Source organism: Thamnophis sirtalis, unplaced genomic scaffold (assembly GCF_051295495.1).
Source record: "Thamnophis sirtalis isolate CommonGarterSnake01/CBP01778 unplaced genomic scaffold, rThaSir2_p1.2 scaffold_7, whole genome shotgun sequence".
Taxonomy (NCBI): Eukaryota; Metazoa; Chordata; class Lepidosauria; order Squamata; family Natricidae; genus Thamnophis; species Thamnophis sirtalis.
In genome coordinates, this window is record NW_028261387.1 from 30946435 (window position 1) to 30967353 (window position 20919).

At 41.5% G+C, this 20919-nt stretch overlaps 1 protein-coding gene across 1 annotated transcript; it reads left to right on the forward strand.

The window, feature by feature from the left end:
• The first annotated feature begins 1678 nt into the window (after positions 1–1678).
• CDCP2 (CUB domain containing protein 2) lies at positions 1679–19407 on the forward strand. Its single transcript, XM_014058650.2, has 5 exons — positions 1679–2045; positions 4359–4700; positions 5812–6165; positions 10847–11025; positions 19090–19407. Exons 1-5 carry the CDS (start codon positions 1679–1681, stop codon positions 19405–19407), a joined length of 1560 nt encoding a protein of 519 aa, XP_013914125.2.
• Positions 19408–20919: the final 1512 nt, after the last annotated feature.

A 20919-nucleotide genomic window follows, 5' to 3' on the forward strand; every position in this document is an offset into this window, starting at 1 on the left:
AGTCTCACTGCATTGTGGAAGCTGCGCGCACTCACATTTTCAGTGAACTGGTGGTGGAATTATTTGAAATCCACCACTGATCATAAACCCCACCACCCCCACACATCCAAGTTCTATATTTGTTGAATAAAATTTTAATGGGAACTGAGCTATGCAGTATATTGGAGTCTAATAGCTAATTTGGTTTTTTAGATTTCATGTAATTGCTGCCAAAAGTTTAGAATTAAACAAGATATAATTATTTAATAGTACTAGAAGGAAACACTTGACCTGCATTTGAGTACTTTTATGGTTGTTATCATAGTAAATCTTCCAGGGTGAAATCCTACTCAACTTGGTGAGACTCATTTCTAATTAAACATGAATGTGGCCCTTTGGTGCATGCTGCAAAACAAAACTTACAATCTAAATGGGTAATTTCAAGAAATGTTAGGGATGTAAACACATATTGAGGATATTGTCTATTATCGGACTAAGGTTAAGCCTGGAAGTGTAATTATCATTTTGACTGCTATAACTAAATTATTTTGTAATGATACATTACTAACTAGGAGTCTTCTAAGTATGTGGACTAATCAAAGAAAGGTACCCTCTAGTTGTTAATTCTGTTATATGATCTCAGTAATTCAATTTTATATACTGTACAGAGGACCTTGTTTGCAATGTGTGTATGTGCACTGCTTTTCTTCCTTTAAAAAACTCATTGCAAGGTATAAACAGAATACAAATGATCTTTAATTAAAACAATTAAATGAAACAATCAAGAATAAGCCTACCTACTCTAAAATATCTACCTATTTGCTGTACATGTTACCCAGTTTTATTTAAATGTTCTTTTCAGTTAACCAAGTCTCCCAAATTCTTGAAGATTAGCACAGAACATTACACTATGGCATGTTTGATATCTTTAGTCATTTGTTTGGATATATATCAAAACTATTCCGAAGACCGATTTAGCATGTGTGAATTGACTTCATTGAGTAAAAATAACTTTGAGTCACTCTCTTTCAGCCCAATTCACCTCACAGGGTAGGGGTTGGGGAAATTGGAGGAGGAAGGAGTATTAGATATATTTGCTACTTTGAATTATTTATAAAAATAAAAACGATGGGATATCAAAATCTTTTATAAATGTTCAAATGAGTTTTAGATAAACATTGAAAAAATATTTGTAAGCAATATAACCTAATATGCACAATTTGCATGTGATCTTTAAGTGTCCAGTTTATAGCTCAAGATTCCTCCACTAAAATCAGGTCATACAGAATATTCTTTTTTTTTAATGAGTGACATGACTAACTTGAGCATTAACTAACTCAAGGCACATTCTGTGTGGGTCTGCAGAGAATTCCTTTAAAAACATCAAAATTAGCCCATTTTAGCCCACTTTGGAAACATCATGCCTTTATTTTAAAGGGGGGGGGGAGGGAAAGCCTCAGTCCTCAGAAATTAATCTATCCCTGTTCTGCATGCTCTAAAAGGGAGCTAAATAATTACAAATTCACCAGTTCATGTTTTATCCTGAAACTTAATAATCCCAGTCAGGCCTGCTTAGTTTGGGAGGGGAAAAACTATTTGGGAATATCAGTTGGTGCAGGTATTTTAACAAGCTTTGAGAGCGAGAGGGGACAACATCCAGAGTGTGGGCTGTTCTAGTTGCTAATCTGTTATTCTTTGAATGTTGATATTTTCTGTAGGCATTAAATGTGGTGGACTTCTGTCAGCACCATTCGGCAATATTTCAAGCCCAAATTTCCCAGGACTTTATCCATATGATACAGATTGTACGTGGCTCATAGTGGTAACAGAAGGATCCTCTGTACTGCTCACTTTTCAACATTTTGACCTGGAATATCATGATAATTGTGAATTTGATTACATCAAGATCTTTAATGGGGTTTCTGAAGACCAAGGAAATCTGCTTGGTAAATTTTGTGGCACAAGTTTTCCTCCACCATTTACCTCATCCTGGAATATAATGACTCTAATATTTCACTCAGATAACCATGTGGCCAGTCAAGGATTCTCAGCAGTTTACCAAAAAGGTCAGAATTGTTTTCACCTGGATTTCTCCTAAGAGTTACTACATCATACAGTAGTATTGTAGAACCGGTATCATTTTGCTGATATAGGGTGCTTGAGAAGCAGTAAGTTTCTACAAAGGATGAGATTAAGCAATTTCAGGCAATATATAAAGGCCCCACACTGTGGAATTTTTGCAATGTTAAAGCAGGATAGATATAAGAAAACTGATTTGCTAACTGTTTGTGGATCTTAATAAGCCGAAACCAAGTAAACCACATTAATGCTTAGAGGGATGTATAAACCCAGCATTTGACACACACATCTCTAAGACATAATGTAGTTAGTTTGATTCTGACTTTATGTGATGTGTGAACTTGGCCATCATGCTCTGCAAACCATAGGTTATGCTTAAAATATTGTCTAAACCTGACCACTAATTCAATGGTTGTTAAAGCATGCTATACCTTAATGTGTATAATTCTTTTGGTTGGTTTCACTTTCCCTTGTAGAATAGGGGCAACTTCCCATGATTTCAGATGCAATATACTACTATTCTTATTTCAAGAAATTATTTTTAACTAGCTTTAAACAGAGTTCATTTACAGATTAATAATAAATGCATTTTTCTTCTTTTCCTCTGGCCTTCGGAGAAATGATTCAAAACTACCAAAAGCATCTAGAAAGCAACCTGCCATCTTTTTCAGACTTAGATATTTATATTTTTCTTGAAATCAACAACATGTAATTAAACAGTTTGTTCCATTCATCTTTATGGAGCTTAGAGATAACTTGAGAAATCTAGATTATTCCAAGCCAGTTTATCTAGTGGTTAAGGCGCCAGACTAGAAAGTGTGAGACTCTGAGTTCAAATCTTGTCTTAGCCATGAAATCCAGCTGGACCAGTTACTGTTTTCCAGCTCATCCCACTTCTCAGGGTTGTTGTTGTGGGGGAAATAAGAAGAGAGAGGTGTGTTGGATATGTTTACCTCCTTGAGTTATTTGTAAAAATAATAAAGGTGGGATACAAATAAATTAAAATATTTGTACTTATCCTCTGAATGCTAGAAATAACTCTCTTAAAGAGACTGTATGTAAGAATATTAATGCCACATATTTCAGAATATCCATTTAAGTATTGTTCATTCTCTGCCAGTGTTGTTCACAAGTTAAATGTTGGACTTAAGTTCAAATCCACCCTCAGTCACAGAAGCTCTCTGGGCATGTTTGAACCAGTCTCTCTCAGCGCAATCTACTCAACAATTGGGGCATAAAGAGAACGATGAGCTCTTGAATAAAGGGCAGGATATAATTTAATAAATAAATGTAATGATATTTCATTAAAGTTTCATGATGTGTATTAGCTATTTTGAACTGCTCAGGCAACAAGTCTACTCTGAAATCCTCACCCTAGCATGAAACTGGCAAAATGGCAAAAATCACTTCATCGGTTTTATAGCTGAACAGGTACTGTTTCTGGAACTTGCCAGTCATTTTTGGAGTTCAAACTCCTTCAAAAACCTTGCTCAAACTTCCCACAAAAGTAGTTACCATTCTATATTAAAGCTTTAAAAATGGCATTGTGGGATCAACAGATAGTATAATGCAAAATGCAAAGTCTTAATTATTATTATTTTTAAGTAGTGCACTCAGAGTACAGGTGCGTGCACACAAACACACAAATATATCCATTCATTTTTCTCAAAGGTGTTTCATAAACATTGAAAGATCCAGAAATCACACTGGATTTTTTTTTCCCACTCAAGGGACAACAGCAGCAGGGAAAAGCTTCAGGGTTTATCCTGCTCTCCCTCCCACTGTAGTTTTATTGCTTCTTCCTTATTGTCTTGCTGTAATTGAAAGCAGAAATGACCCAACAATTGAAATTCCTGGCTGTAATCTTCAAACCACTAGTGATGTGGAAGGAAAGCTTATTGATTTCAATATGACTATTCCAGAGTAAACAATCTGAAAATAGGAAATTATTTTAGCCAGGCTGCATTTGGGGTTACTAGTAAGAGTAAGTTCCACCCTGAGCTAAAATATTCTCTTTTATTCAGTCATAATCTGGACAATTCTCTAGCTTCTGATTCCTGCCTCTCACTAATTTTATTTATCATGTTCAGCCTCAAATTCTTATATTTTTTAGACATACACATTCCTATTTATTACCTCCCATCCATAGCACTCCTTATTTCCTCCACTCCAGTGTTTCCTTGCCTGGTTAGAATTATTTTCTGTGGTGTAGAGGAATGAACCTGGAGTCCATATAGGAACTTTCCTTATTTCAATCTCTGTGTCTTATTTTAATGTATATTGCACTTTCTTGCTTGCAGATGTTTGTGGGGGTGTGCTCACAGGATTGTCTGGATCAATCACAAGTCCTGATTACCCAGAGAATTACCCCAACAATGCTGAGTGCCATTGGGTCATCCAGGGAACGTCCAATTCTGTCATCAAACTGATTTTTGTTGACTTCCAGATGGAACACAGCGAGCAGTGTAATTTTGACTATGTGGCCATCTTTGATGGGCCCACCATGGAAGATACTCTTCTCAGTTACTACTGTGGAAACACAAAACCTCCAGAGGTGGTATCTTCTGCACATGAACTTTTGGTTGTATTCAAATCAGATTTTAACATTGCTAACAAAGGCTTCAAGGCATATTTCTTTTCAGGTATAGTACAAAGATTAATATGTATCACAAATCAGTATTATGATACAGAATGATAAAATGATTTTTGGAACCTTCTTGGAAAATAACACCAAATATTTTTAGACCTATATGTGTGTGTGTGTGTGTGTGTGTGTGTGTGTGTGTGTGTGAGAGAGAGAGAGAGAGAGAGAAATTCAAAGTTTTCCAGCCTTCCTAATGAATCATAAACCTTCTGTATGTTCTTAATAGAAGGACTCCCCCAATACTAGGTAAGGCAACATGACCTTAACTCTACTATTGATTTACATCTGATAAAGTTACCATTATTTTAGTATGTCAAATATTTTTTCTGAGTGTACTGCCACATTATTTATCATGTTCTGGAGAACCTAAGCTTTAGACCAGTTTAGGATATGTGGCACATATTCAGAAGATATCTTGACCACAAAAAATATGAGTAAAAATCCCAGGAGCATAAAAATTACGAGACAGACTGAAGAAAAGCATTTGGATAGTGATGATGGTGAGGAAGCATGAAATTGAAGAATATCTCATCCCTGAAGAAACGAAGAAGCTTTTTAGATGAGAAGTGAAACGTTTCCAAAGGGGAAAAACACCAAGAAAGTCCCCTTGCCTTTTAGAACGGTTTCAGACAAGACCCTCCCTAGTTAATATGAAGATAAGAAGCGGGGAGGAAATGCCTTCAGACTTGCAAGATTCTGTATTGTAACCTTATAATAAAAGAAGTATCAACATGCATGACTTTGGTTTCCTAATCTGGTTGTCTTGAATGGCTGACAATGTTAGACCAAATTGCAGCATAAAATTCTCATGACATTGGCTTGTGGCAATGATAGGCTGAGATAGCTGCCTCCTACTATCAGCTACTCATAGTGGCCCACTTTTCCAGTTCTAGCTATTTTTAGGTTAGGTTACCAATTTAATGGTTTATTATTTGTATCCCTTGTGTCACAGCTTCAAACCAAGATTGAGCAGAGTGAAAACTATTTAAAAATGCATTGAAGTAAAGGAAGAAGTTTGAAGAAAAAAATTCTAGAAGATCCTACACAATAAAATGAATGTTTTTGTTGTTTGCCACTGTATGTCATTGGTTTTTTTCCCTTGCAACCAGGTGCATGTCAGGAGGTGTATACCGCTGTCAAAGGAAATTTCTCCAGTCCTCAATATCCCCACTCTTACCCGAATAATATCAAATGTCGATGGACCATCCAGCTGCCGCTAGGTTATCGAATAAAAGTTTTTTTCCTGGACCTAGATCTCGAGGGACGGAACAGCCTGACAGATGGTTGCGATTATGACCATTTGTCTGTGTTTGATGGAGGTACTGAGAAGGCATCTCTGCTAGGAAAATGGTGTGGGAGAGAAATGCTATCTCCAATTATATCCAGTAGAAACAACTTGCTGTTGGTCCTTCACACTGACAGGAATACAGCCAACCGAGGTTTCTCGGTAGCATATTTTGGAGGTAAGATCTATTATCAGATAAACTATGTGGAATAAAATAAAAATGAGAGGATAAAGAGAAAAGCAAAATACCATAGTTTGAAGATAATTAGCTCACAAAAGTTCTAGAATGCAACTATATGGAAATTAGCTTTCCCTGGATAATGACATCCACAGTAACTAATTCATACATTGTATGAATACATACATAGGTGTCAGCCAACTTTATTTTTTCCCATTTTTATGTATAAACAAGCTCTTAAATGTACCAGAAGATTCTGGTTTCAATTAGAATCTGCTAAAGATGTCATTTTTAATGTTTTAGAATGATTCACCCAAAATCTACATGGCCATGAATTGAATCCTGTGGCCTCAGCTACTTCCTGACTGTTCCAGGAACTGCATCTTTATGAGCGTTTTTGATTTTGCTGATCATATACACTTTTATTTTTACTGTAGAATTTTATTATATTTTATTGTGTTAATATTGGGTATAATTTTTTTTTCTAGACCAGCAGAATGTCCAGCTTTATGACCTGAGAGCAGTTCCAGAGATATTCAGCATAAATTAAAATAACTTCATTATTTGGATTGCCTTATTTTTCTAGCTGATTTAGAATCGAGTTGAGGTGTTCAGGAGCATCTACTTTCTTTGCCAGTTATTTTTCTGTCCTAATTGTACATCCACACATATATCAGTCTTCGTATTTTTGAGGGTGTTAAAAATGTCCAGTATGTAACACAGGATTTGTACCTTATTTATGTATAAGAATTATGTTTGATCATTATTCCTCAAACACACATCAGTGGCATCATCTCAAACTATAGATGATTTTTTTCTATTTTTTTCTTCTAGCTAAAGTATGAGGTCCTGCAATATGTACTAATTTCTTTCCTCTGTTCTCATAAAGGGATCAGTCAGAAACCCATCTGTTATGTATTTGCAGAAGGCATCAACTCAGCATTAACTGTTCCTTTGCCCTGGGCCCTCTATCCCCCAAAATGAATAGGTTAGAAACACACCTTTTTTTCCAACACTGAGGAATGTAACTGGTGCTCGGGATATGAAATTATTCCAAGATTTCTCACTATCCGATGAAGAATGAACTCCAATCACAAAGGGAAATAAATTTTTCCAAGCCCTGCTTCAATATAAATGGAGCTGCTCAATATGTGCAGTGGTGTTAATCTCTAGAAACATTGGTGAGCCAAAAATGTAGTTGTTTAGTTCAGATCATTATGTGAAATTCAACCTGATTACTCTTTCGGGATTCTTCGTTGGCCTTCTTGCGGTTACCAGTTTTCAACACTGCAGCAAAAGCAGAGACCACAACTGGAAAAACCTCTACCAAAATATATTTTAGATAAATTCTAGACATATTTCTATGTCTGACCGCCTTCTTGGTCCTGAAAATATAGACTTTAAATGGCTTACATTGTTGCTGCCAATTATATAAAACTCCACCATACAATTGTTCATCTCTGTACAAAACTATTCCCTTATTTATGATGTAGATAGCAGGAAGCCCTATACTATTTCAGACCAATGGTTTACCAATCTCTTCTTTAAAACTTCCAGTGTTGGAGCATTCACAACGTCTGGAGGAAAGTTATTCCGCTGATTAATTATTCCAATTAGCCTTGGTGGTGCAGTGGTTAGAGTGCAGTAATGCAGGCTACTTCTGCTGCCTGCCTGCAATTTGGCAGTTCAAATCCCACCAGGCTCAAGGTTGACTCAGCCTTCCATCCTTCCGAGGTGGGTAAAATGAGGACCCAAATTGTTGGGGGCAAGATGCTGACTCTGTTTAAAAAAAACCACTTAGAGAGGGCTGTAAAGCACTGTAAATCAGTATATAAGTCTAAGTGCTATTGCTAATATACACACAGTCTGCAACTTATAACAGTTAATTTAATGACCGTTGAAACTTATAACAGCAATGAAAAAAGTAGTTTATGACAATTTTTCACAGTAACGACCTTTGCAGCATCCCCATGATCATGTGATCAAAATTCAGATGCTCTGCAACTTGTTCATTTTTATGGCCATTGCTGTGTCCCAACGTCACCTTTTGTGACTTTCTGACAAGCAACATCAATGGAAAAACCAGATTCACCTAACAACCAGTTTACTAACTTATCAACTGTAGTGATTCACTTAACAACAGCAAGAAAGGTTGTAAAATGAGGCAAAGCTCACTTTATAAATATCTCACTTAACAATAGAAATTTTGTGCTCAATTGTGGTCATAAGTTGAGGATTACCTGTATATACAGGCAAGAGATAGGAGTCTGAATTAATATAGAAATTATTAATAACAATAATGTTTTTACTACTGGTAGCCCTTGTTCAGTGACCACCTTAGATTGGCAACTTGGGTATGAGGCAAAGCAGTCACAAAATGAAACTAGGACAACGCTTATGATTTTACTTCAACTTTTCTTTTCTTTATAGACCTGCAAAGATTATAAATGCAAGGATTGGTTGTAAAATTACTTTTTCATCACAGTTGTGATGGCAATCATTCAACAAGGATTATCTGGATAAAGCATTCATCTTTTGTTTTGTTTTGTCCTACTTTAGTTCCACCCAGTACCAATTTTTCATAATATATCCCACTGTTTGAAAAAAAAACTTTATGTAAGGGGTTGATATATTTGTTAGTTACTTAGGGTGATTAAACACCAATATAATATTTCTGTTCTTTCATATAACTTCTTTTTAAATCTAGGTTTTTTTTTAAAGGGTTGTCTTTCCTATAGGGCTTGGCATATATGTGAGTATTCTACATTGTCTGGTAGTATATCAGAACAGAAGCAGATAACGTTCTTGCTTTAACTCTTGAAGTAGTGAACACTGGCGTTTGCAGTATAGCAAGATCTATAGTGTGGGAGACTTTGTGATGATGTCAGCTTTCTAAAAATATAACTGGAGCACAGGATGCACAAAACAGCCCAATACAGTAGGAATTGAGTTTGGACCATGAGCAGAAGAATATTAAAACGATTACAAAGGTTACATGTTTGGCGTAATGCTTGGGAAATACTATACACTATGTATTTCTTTGTACCATCTCTCATTCAGTTTAGTAGAGATATTTGTTTTTAGATATCCCTTCAAAAATACAAAGAATTTTGGGGAAACACAAATAATTTTGGGGAAAGATACAAAGAATTTGGGGGAAATGTATGTTTGTGCTCTTTTACTTATGATTTGTCCAAGAAGGGATGTGTATCAATGTCCTTCCTCCTTCTAGGAATGTTCAACAACCCTGCTAGCTTGTCACATATCAGTTAAATCCAAGGAGAAACATGAGGGGAAAATTCATATCATGTAGGGATTTTCAAAACTGTCACTGCTAAGGGGGAACCTTACCTTGGACAAATTTTTGATGTTCTCCAAAAGAACATTTAATTCAAAAGAATAAATTTGAATAAACTGCCACCTAATTTCTCTGGATCCAGATTTGATAGAGAATTTGTGATGCTGCTTTCTAAGTTCAGTATTCTGACCCAAAAGACATATACAGAGACGTCTATACTTGGTCAGATTTTTAAAAACGACAACCTTTCACTGCCCACCAACTACTTGGGGAAACTAGAGATCATGAGATCACAACTCTAACCCTGTTTCCTAATCAATTTTACAACCCAGTCACATCCAGCGAATCCTACGAGACCTACGAGACCGTCTCCTGCCGCATACCTCCCTAAGACCAATAAGATCGCATAGGATGGGCCTTCAGCTGGACAATGCCGACTGGCAACACCTCGGAGCAGGGCCTTCTCTGTTGCCGCTCCGGCCCTATGGAATGAGCTACCCCCAGAGATCTGGACCCTACCCACTCTCATGGCCTTTCGTAAATCTATTAAAACCTGGCTTTTCCGGCAGGCCTGGGGCTGTTGACCTCTTGATTGAGGTCCAGCCCCCCTTTGATTGGGTGCATGTTGTGTTTTCTTCTTAATCTTGTTGTATCTTATTGTTTTAATTCTTTTTTAACATTTTTCATTTCTGTAAGCCGCCCGGAGTCCTCCGGGATTGGGCGGCCTATAAATTCAATAAATGAAATGAAATGAAAAATGAAATGAAATCTAATATCAGCAGAAAATTCTTTGGGTTTCTATATTTCATATAGATTCCCAAAATCTTGTGATATTTGGGAGACTACATGGGGAGTCATAGCAAGAAGTACATGATAGGTTCAGTGGTGGGATTCAAATTTTTTTACTACCGTTCTGTGGGCGTGGCTTGGTGGGCATGGCAGCGGAAGGATACTGTAAAATCCCCATTCCCTCCCCACTCCAGGGGAAGGTTACTGCAAAACTCCCATTTCCTCCTGATTAGCTGGGACTCAGGAGGCAGAGAATAGATGGGGTTGGGGCCAGTCAGAGGTGGTATTTACCAGTTCTCCGAACTACTCAAACTTTCCACTACCGGTTCACCAGAACTGGTCAGAACCTGCTGAATACTACCTCTGAATAGGTTATATCTACCGTACAGTAGACAAATGTGGCTTGTTATCTCTAAAACTGGATCAAATAGTGATTTAGTACATGTGTAAGACTTTAGATTAGAAGAAAGGATGTTATCTTCTTTATAGATAGTGTTGTGCCAGGTGCGTTAACTCCAGAGATTGCCACTGGCTGTTTGTTATGCTTTTGTAATTTCAGATATTCTTTCTTTGTTTTGTTTCTCCTCGATGTAGTTGTCCCTATGAATGTCAGCTGCACAAGAACAGAGTTTCAGATCCAAATCCCTACACAGTCTTTGGCCCAGCTGGAGCGAAATAAAATCTACTTAGGAATCCCCTCCTGCCCTGCACAAGTGGTTGGCTTGACCTTTCGGATACATGCAAGATTTGAAACCTGTGGCATGGAACCGCAAGTACATTATCTGGGTGGAAAGGGCAGAGTTTTAGCTGCTAATGCTGAGCCAAGATGAAAGGAGCTGTCTACCCATCTCCCACATATAGCAGCAGTTGTGTTATTATGAAAACCATAGAAAGGTCCATTGCTCCTGTAACATCTTGATCATGATAGCATCTACTGCTGAATGTGTTTCAGAGGTTTGGTGAGGAAAATCCTCTTCTCTGAAGTCCTCTGAAGTCCTCCTTTGCTTTGCTAGCTGAGCACAAATAATTAGAAACTGCAAGACTAACATGTCGATGAAATTAACAATGGTATACTCTATCATTGGACAATTAAGGCTGAAGTCTAAAATGATTATGATTGAAAAATAGGTCATCTAATATAGATGTTTATTTAATATATTGAATCATCTATTGAATCACACAAAAAATTCCTGATAGTTATGTATTCACTCACATATACTGTATACATGCACATAAAAAAACACTCACACTCTGATATTTTAGAGAGGAAGATAAAAGGAAATGTTAACTTGTCTTTTTATACATCGGATGTACATATAGGATATGGTAATTTATGACATGAAAATATATGTGGTGTAGACCTCTATTAACACATGCAACTCTCTACTGACTCAGACTATATAATTTTGCTCAATGCCCTATTGAAACATCCATTTGATCAAGTAGTCATTGGGATATTGGTTCTTCCTCTATACCTAATTTATTATTATTATTTTATTTAATTTATGTTTGTAGGCTTCTCCTCTTTCCCCTCCTCTTTCTTTCTTTCTTTCTTTCTTTCTTTCTTTCTTTCTTTCTTTCTTTCTTTCTTCTCTATATATTATATAAAACTATATAAGAAAGGTGATTGTGGTTTATTTTCTCTCAAGGACACAAGCCCATTCTCATTATCTGGCAGATAGTTTGAGAAATTAATTTTTTAAAAAGAAATTGTGAAGAAAAGCATTAGTTCATATAGAAAACTATAGTCTGTTTACTAAGCAAAATAATTCCAGATGTTCACTTTTTATTTAAAACATACTCAGATAATATAATAAAAAACAGAGGGCCAAACAAGATTTCACATTCCATCTTTTGTATTTAGCCTGTTTGGATATTTGTATTTCTGGGATCACCACAGGCAGGGAAATGGAACTTAACTCTCTCATTTCCTACTGAGGTCTTATTGATCATTCTGCTTCCTTGCATTGAGAGAAAATTCTCCATTGATAATTAACTGCTTCCAGATAGGCAGTGCCTGGATAGGGATACCAATTGCTATCCAATCCAATTAAGGCATCCCTCTCATGCTGCTATTTTTAAGTTTTTAAAAAAGTCATAATGGATGTCCCACTTCACAATAATCAGTTTGACCCAGAATTTTAGTACAGCCTTAAATGCACATAAACCGGGCATTTCTCAACAGGGAAGGAAGGATGCTTGTTTATGTTATGAATTTCAGTTCATCTATGTTATTTTATTTATTGAAGAACTTTATAATGCCAGCAGTCTTAAGCAAATAACTCTGGGTAGAACACACTAGAAAACAATGAAAGGATCATAAATACAAGTACAAGCAAACATAATAAATGCACAAATACAAAAGCCGAGGCAGCTCATGCATTATCTTCAATCAAAGAGTCCTATATGGGGTTCTCCTACCAATATGCCCCTTAAAACATATGGAGGGGAAAACCTGATTTGTACAGCCTTTCCAAAGACCCAAAAGGTCAAGGCTGTCCGGATAGTTGTTCCACAAGGGTAAGGTGACCAGATGTCCCAATTTTGGCGGGACAGTCATGATTTCTCACAATTTGTCCTGCGTCCCGGGGCGTTCTTAAAAAGTCCCAATTTTTGTGACCAGACCCGGAAGTAAGCCTGCCCCACCCCCAGCCCTGTATACCCGTCCCAGCTGGCCAGTATTTTGTCCCTTCTGTCTCCCCGTTGCTCAGAAAAGCAACTTCGGGAAGGTCCTTTGCTAGCAGGCAGGTTCTAGGATGCCTGCCGCCACCAAAGGACCTTCCCGAAGTTGCTTTTCTGAGCAACGGGGAGACAGAAGGGACACAATCTCCTTTCATTCTCCCTCTGCCTCTTTCACTCGTTCGGGCAGCAGAGCGCGAAAGAAAATCGCATAGCCAAGGACAAAGGAGCCTGCAGCCTCCTTCATTCAAACGTTCAGGCAGCGGGGATGGGGGGGGGCTTTCTCACATGCCTTCTTTCTCTGAAGCCGCACCAGATTCAGCAAACTGGGCAGCACATGCCCTTGGGATTGTGCAACAGCCAAAGAACAGGAGGTGAGAATTCGGCTGCTGCACAAGGCCACGGGCACGCCCACCCTCTTCTCTCTGATAGCTGCCGGTTAAAAAGGAGGAGACGGCTCCGCTGGTCCGGAGCCCATCCGGGAAGACGAGGAACGCAAGGGGGATCCCTCCCCCCGCAGATGGGCTCCGTACCAGCGGAGCCTCATCCTCCTTTTTAACCAGGCGGCTATCAGAGAGAAGAGGGCAGCGCGTGCCCATGGGCAAAGGAGGAGCAGAACGGCCTTAATCATGTCGAGCTGCCCAGTCAAAAAATCTTTTCCTTCTGTAGAAAAAAAAGGGGGAGGGGAATTCCAGAGAACAACTGAAGGAGGGAATCCTCAGCCAGGGCACCCAAACAGATACAGATACAGATACAGATACAGATACAGATACAGATACAGATACAGATACAGATACAGATACAGATACAGATACAGATACAGATACAGATACAGATACAGATACAGATAGAGGGAGAGGGAGAGGGAGAGGGAGAGGGAGAGGGAGAGGGAGAGGGAGAGAGAGAGAGGCTGAAGGACTGTTTATACACAGAAAAACTTCGGAGTGAATCCAGGAAGAGGGAAGAGATGGAAATCACTCCGATTTCTGAACCCGCAGCGGTTAGTGATGGAGGAGGAGGAGGACGAAGGAAGGGGTTGCATTTGGTCAGGCTGACAGCTCATTCTGTGGCGTTTTTAAAAAGTCCCGATTTTTTTTTAAGCACGAAAGAAAAAAATCTGCAAAAAGTCACGGGTAGCCCCATGGATTGTTCCTCGCAAAGCATCATGGTCGCAGAGAATGCAAATGAAGGTGCTTATCTCCCCGCCCGGCTCCGTGTCCTTGTATTCAAATAGGAGTCACGCTGAGTCCCATTCAGAGGGCGGAGGGACACTGTGCTTTTTTGTTTTGTTTTGCCTTTGAAGGAAGTAGGAAGAGAAGGGGAAGAGAGGGAAAGAGCAGAAAGACAAAGAGGATGAAGTTGATAGGCAAGAAGAAGGAGGAAGGAAGGAAGAAAGAAAGAAAAAGGGAGGGAGAGAGGAAAGAAGAAAAGATGGAACTAGAAAGGAAAGAAGGGAGGGAGGGAGGAAAGGGGAAGACAGGGAAAGAGCAGAAAGACAGAGAAGGTGAAGGTAGATAGGCGGAAGAAAGGAAGAAGGAAGAAATAGGAAGGAGGGAAGATGAAAAGATGGAAGGAGGAAGGAACAGAAGTGAAGGGGAAGAGAGATGGAAAGAGCAGAAAGACAGAGAAGGTAGATAGGCAAAAGAAAGGAAGACACTTCCATGGTTACCATAAATCTATTCCAGTGAATGAGATGTTGCTTTTAAAAACTGAGTATTAGCACCTAAAGTACCATATTTTCCAAAGTATAAGACACACCTTTTTCCCCTCAAAAAAGAGGGTGAAAATCTGGGTGTGTCTTATACACTGAATACAACATTTTTGGCCTACCAAAACTCCGCCCCCTTTGCAAAAATGGACTTGCAGAGGGTTTGGGAGGCTTACAAAGTGCTCCTGGGAAGGGCAAACATGAGCAAAAAATGGGCTGTTTTTGCCCTCTCCCAGCCCCCAGGGGCACTCTACAAGCCTCCCAAAGCTCTGCATGTCCCCCCTTTTGTTTTGCAAAGAACGAGGTATGCAGAGGGTTTGGGAGGCCTGCATAGTGCAAAAACTTTTTTTTAATTTAAAAATCATGGTACGTCTTATACTCTGAAGGGAGAGGGGCAGACCATCGCTTCCTCCATTGTTTCCATATTATTATATACTATAACTGCGCAATTTTAAATAGAATGCTGAGTGTATGGGAGTTGGCTGGAATTGAATGAATGGCCCACTTTTAGTAATTGTTACCTTTGTATTTTATATGTTTTAAATTTTTACGTGGGAATTGTTAGAGTGGATAAATGAGAATGTTTGACTCGGAGGACCTGCTGGGGAAGGCGGGAGGAACCGGGGTGGTTGGGGGGACCATGGACATGGGAGTGGGTCGGAGCATAGCGGTCGTGACAGGGAGAGGCAGATACGGCGGGGACCTTAGGGCTGGCCATTATCGGGGAAGGAGGGTTCGCTACATTACAGAGATCCCTCCTTCCGGCCCTAGGAGTCCCACTCCAAGACCAGATGGCGCGAGTAGTCAGGACCCTGGTCTCAGGCTGTTGTCGCTAAATGCCAGGTCTGTTGTTCACAAAGCTCCCCTCGTCCGGGACTTAATTGTTGACGAGAGGGCAGACCTGGCATGTATTACTGAAACCTGGCGGGGCACAGAAGGAGGAGTCCCCCTTGTAGAGATGTGCCCAGAGGGATTTCAGGTGCTTCATCAGCCGAGAGCCCAGGGAAGGGGTGGCGGTGTGGCTATTGTAATCCGGGAGTCTCTGTTACCTCGTAGGGTCCCTGCTCCGGAGCTTGTCGGGTGTGAGTCTCTGCTGATAAAGTTGGACCTCAAGAGTCAAGTGGGTCTGCTGCTAACGTACCTGCCTCCCAACTGCGTTGCAGCATCCCTCCCCTCGCTCCTCGAGTCAGTAGCCGAGCTGGCAGTTGAGTTCCCCAGGCTTATAGTTCTGGGGGATTTCAACTTGCCATCGCTCGGTGAACGCTCTGATGGGGCGCAGGAGTTCATGGCTTCCATGACAGCCATGGGCTTGACCCAAGTAATTCGGGGCCCAACCCACGCAGCGGGTCACATGCTCGACCTCGTATTCCTCTCGGAGCAGTGGATGTGTGATCTTGGTCTGAGGGGTAATGAGATCATACCCCTGTCGTGGTCAGACCATTGCCTACTGAGGCTTGACTTCCGGAGGCCAAACCCCCACCGTAGGGAGGAGGAACCGACCAGGTGGTTCCGCCCCAGGCGACTTATGGACCCTCTGAGGTTCCAGACGGAGCTTGGGGTTATTCCTGATACCCTCGCCCACAGTTCGGCGGAGACTCTGGCCGCCGCCTGGTACTCGGCGGCGTCGGAGTCTCTCGACCGGATTGCGCCACTACGGCCCCTCCGGGTCAGTGGATCCCGGAGAGTTCCCTGGTTCACCGAGGAACTCCGGGAGAAGAAACGCCGGAGGAGATGCCTAGAGCACCAGTGGAGGTCCGATAGGTCCGAGGCAAACCGAGCACTCTTAACTACCTGCACCAAGGACTATGTCCGAGCATTAAGAACTGCAAAAAGATCATATATTTCTTCCTTGGTTGCGTCCGCCGAGTCACGCCCAGCCGCCCTGTTCAGGATAACCCGCTCCCTCCTTAATAGGAGGGAGGCGGGAAACCCCTTGCAGGGTAGGGCTGAGGATTATGCTCAATTCTTGGCGGAATTAGCTCGGTTTCGATCGGACCTGGACTCCACCACAGTAGACCCAGCTGAGACACAGGAGGATCATTTGCCACATCAGCTCTGGGTTGAGTTCCAGGAAGTTGCCTCTGGGGATGTGGACAAGGCCATCCGAGCTGTAAGTGCCTCCACTTGTATTCTGGACCCGTGTCCCTCCTGGCTGGTGGCTAACAGCAGGGAGGTGACACATGGCTGGATCCAGGCGGTTGTCACCGCCTCCCTTCGGGAGGGGCACTTCCCCGCCGTACTCAAAACGGCGGTGGTGAGACCCCTCCTGAAGAAACCATCGTTAGATCCAGCCATTTTAAACAACTTTCGTCCTGTCTCCAACCTTCCCTTTATCGGGAAGGTTGTTGAGAAGGTGGTGGCCTTTCAGCTTCAATGGGCCTTGGAGGAAGCTAGCTATCTTGACCCCTTCCAGTCCGGCTTCAGACCTGGTTACAGCACAGAAACCGCTTTGGTCGCATTGACCGATGATCTCTGGAGGGCCAGAGATGGAGGCTATGCGTCCATCCTGGTTCTCCTTGACCTCTCAGCGGCTTTCAATACCATCGACCATGGTATCCTTCTGCGACGACTGCGGGAGGTGGGAGTGGGAGGCACTGTTCTGCGGTGGTTCTCCTCCTACCTCTCGGACAGGTCGCAGTCGGTGTTAGTCGGGGGGCAGAGATCGTCCCTGAGGCCCCTAACATGTGGGGTACCCCAGGGTTCGGTCCTATCACCCCTACTATTTAACATATACATGAAACCGCTGGGCGAGATCATTCGGAGGCACGGTATAAAATACCACCAATATGCGGACGATACACAATTGTATCTGTCCGCCCCGTGCCAACTCAATGAAGCGGTGGACGTGATGAACCAGGGTCTGGAGGCCGTTAAGAACTGGATGAGTGTTAACAAACTGGTACTCAACCCGGATAAGACCGAGTGGCTGTTGTGTTTCCCCCCCAATAATTTGGCTAATACACCAACGCTTAGGCTGGGGGGTCAAATTCTATACCCCTCAGATAGGGTCCGCAACTTAGGAGTCCTCCTGGATCCACAGCTGACTCTTGATCACCAGCTGTCGGCTGTGACCAGGGGGGCATTTGCCCAGGTTCGCCTGGTCCGTCAGTTGCGGCCCTACTTAGATCGGGGGGCTCTCACAACAGTCACTCGAGCCCTTGTGATCTCTAGACTGGAATACTGCAATGGGCTCTACATGGGGTTGCCCCTGAAGTGCATCCGGCGACTACAGCTAGTCCAAAATGCAGCCGCGCGAGTGATAGTGGGCGCACCGCGGTTCGCCCACGTTACACCTGTCCTCCGCGAGCTGCACTGGCTACCTGTTGGTCTCCGGGTGCGCTTCAGGATACTGATGACCATCTTTAAAGCACTCCATGGTAGTGGATCTGGGTACTTGAGAGACCGCCTTCTGCCGATTACCTCCCTAAATCGACCAATTAGATCGCACAGACTGGGCCTCCTCCGAATTCCATCTGCCAGTCAATGCCGACTGGCGACCACACGGAGGAGAGCCTTTTCTGTTGCTGCCCCGACCCTATGGAACGAGCTCCCCATGGAGATCCGCACCCTCACCACTATCCAGACCTTCCGCGCAGCCCTCAAGATCTGGCTCTCCCAGCAGGCCTGGGGATAGGCTCCTAATTACCCGCCCGAGTGTTTGATTGCTGAATGAAAGTTGGGTTTTACTATTTTTCTGTTGTTCACATATTGTTTTGTTTTGACCTTGCACCTCCCCTCCCCTGTGGTTGTAAGCCGCCCTGAGTCCCCTCAGGGAAAAGGGCGGCATATAAATCCCAATAAATACCTAAATACCTAAATACTCTGGTGCGTCTTATCGTTTGAAAAATACCGTATTCTTTTATAGTTCATTAGGGCAGATACAGAAGACTTCCCTGCCGGTGGTGATCCCAGAAATAAAAATAAAAATACCCAAGCAGGTTAAAGGATTTGCACGCCATGGTTCTATTTAAATCGTTTTATAATATGTTGTAAGTGGATCCTTATCTCAGTATGTGGTCACAAAAATATTGGCATTGTTCTTTACCCAAAACGTCATCTGCACACCCACAAAGCTTAGTATTATTTCTTGCCAGCTACCCATTTATCACACTGAGCAGTTGCAAAATTATTGCACAATTTCCCCTCAAAAACCTTACTTATGTTTGTAAAGTCGTCTTGCCACTTGTCTCCTTTTAGGTTTGCACAGTATATGAATCTTCAAGCCAAATGCAGCTGGAAAGCTGTGCCAGGCAGCCCAGCAAGGGCCCGAAAAGCATCCAGTTTTGCTTCCCGCATGGCACTACAGGACTGAATGCTGAAAGCCATAATTTGTCACTTGTAGTAGCCCCATCTTCAGCTTGGTCTAATGGCCTTATTTATCTGAATTCAAAGCATTGTGTAGCAGAAACTGTTTTATTTTTAAAACCCGTTCTTTCCTTCCCTCGTTTAGAAAAGAAATAACACATCTGTGATTGTCAGCATCCTATACATTGACTTTTCTGATGGAAACCAGGAGGATATTCACCAATACGAAGTGCAATGTGAGCCTAAAAGGAAAGAGGCCCTTGTGAATCTGATTTCTGGCTCTAATCCCTACAGGCTGAACCAGTACACTGAGAATCTGGTGGAGTCCCAGCCAAAGGATGTAGGAGTAGCAGATGTTTATGAGAGCAAGGCTCAAGATACCAGTGACTTTGTCTTCATCAGCATCTGTGTCCTTGCTGGGGTTCTGATGGTGATTGCTATTGTTGGGCTAGTCTTATTATAGGTGTCAGCCTCTTTGCTTGTATTCCTCTACTGTTAGAGTGCTTTCTTTGGTTTTTTGGGTTTACAGTGCATTCAGTATTCACTTTTGTCACTTTTGCTAAACTGCAGTCTGATTCTACCGTTGTTGAAATTCATTTTTCGCTCTCATTAATCTACCCTCAGTATCCCATAATGACAAAGTGAAAACAGAATTTTAGATATGTCTATAAATGTATGCACTATGTATAGCTGTCCATCTTACAATTGTAATTCTAAGCAGTGCACAAAGGATTAACACCAAATATCAATAGTGGTAGCACTCAGACTTATATACTGCTCCACAGTGCTTTTACAACACTCTCTGAGCAGTTTACAACAGCATCATATTGCCCCCAACAATTTGGGATCTGACTTTGTTGACTTCAGAAGGATGGAAGGCTGAGTCAACCTTCAGCCCCATCAGGAATGAAATCCTGGCAATGGGCAAAGTTAGCCTACAATATTGCATTCTAACCACTGCGCCACCATGGCTAAATAAAAACAAAAACATTACAAACCACAATTATTAATGAAATGATTGCAGGGAAACCAACTCCACTGATGGCAAGCAAATCAGCACAAAATCACGCCTAACTTCCAAACTTTATGCTCAATGAACAGCCAGATCTTCTAAGAGCTTTGACATGCCAGATGGTCAGGGCCTCACAAATGTGTATGGTGTTCCAGGGGAGAAGCATTGCAACAGAGAAGGCATATTTCCTGGGTTTCACTTGATGGTACTGTTTTAACAGGTGGGACCTGGAACCCTGCTAGATTCATTGGGATAGATAGAAAGAATTGGAGAGAGGTGATCCTTCAATAATCTGGTTCCATGCCACGAAGAGCTTTATAAGTCATAACCAGGACTTTGAATTGGGTTTGGAAGCCTACTGAGAATCAGGGCAGCTTCCAGATGAGTGATGTAACCTGGGGAAACATGAGTGTCCCCTTAACTGCCTGTGTAGTTTTGAATTATAAAAGGTCCACATGACAGCTCTCCTCCCACAGGCCTTAATTCTGATTTTCCCCTCAAAATTATATTATTCATGTGTTCATATCAGCAATACGTTACAGGGGTAGTCTTTGACTTACAATCACTTTTTAGAGACTGTTTAAAGTTATGAGAGTGCTGAAAAAAGTGATTTATGATCAGTCCTCACACTTATTGACTATTGCAGTATCCCCACGGTCACATGATGGGTGCTGGGCAACTAGTATGTATTTATTATAGTGCCCCAGGGACATACAGTCTCTATTTGTGACCTTCCCCATCAGCTTCCAACATGAAAATTCAATGGGGAAAACCAGATTCTCTTAGCAACCATGTGATTTGCTTAACGGCTATGGCAGAAAAAAGGTTTTAAAATCTATCACAGTCATATGATGACTTACTTAATTTTGCATCTTGGAGCGAAGGGAAGGGGCGCGACAAACGGGTATGCAAAAGCAACCTTTATTAAAAACAGAGTGACTACGATTCAACGTGGCGTGGTTC

Coding starts and splice junctions, on each gene's coding strand:
- CDCP2 (XM_014058650.2), top strand. CDS start 1,679: ATGTTGATATTTTCTGTAGGCATTAAATGTGGTGGACTTCTGTCAGCA. Junction 6,166..10,846: donor CTCGGTAGCATATTTTGGAG/GTAAGATCTATT, acceptor TCCTCGATGTAG/TTGTCCCTATGAATGTCAGC. Junction 11,026..19,089: donor CCTGTGGCATGGAACCGCAA/GTACATTATCTG, acceptor TCCCTCGTTTAG/AAAAGAAATAACACATCTGT.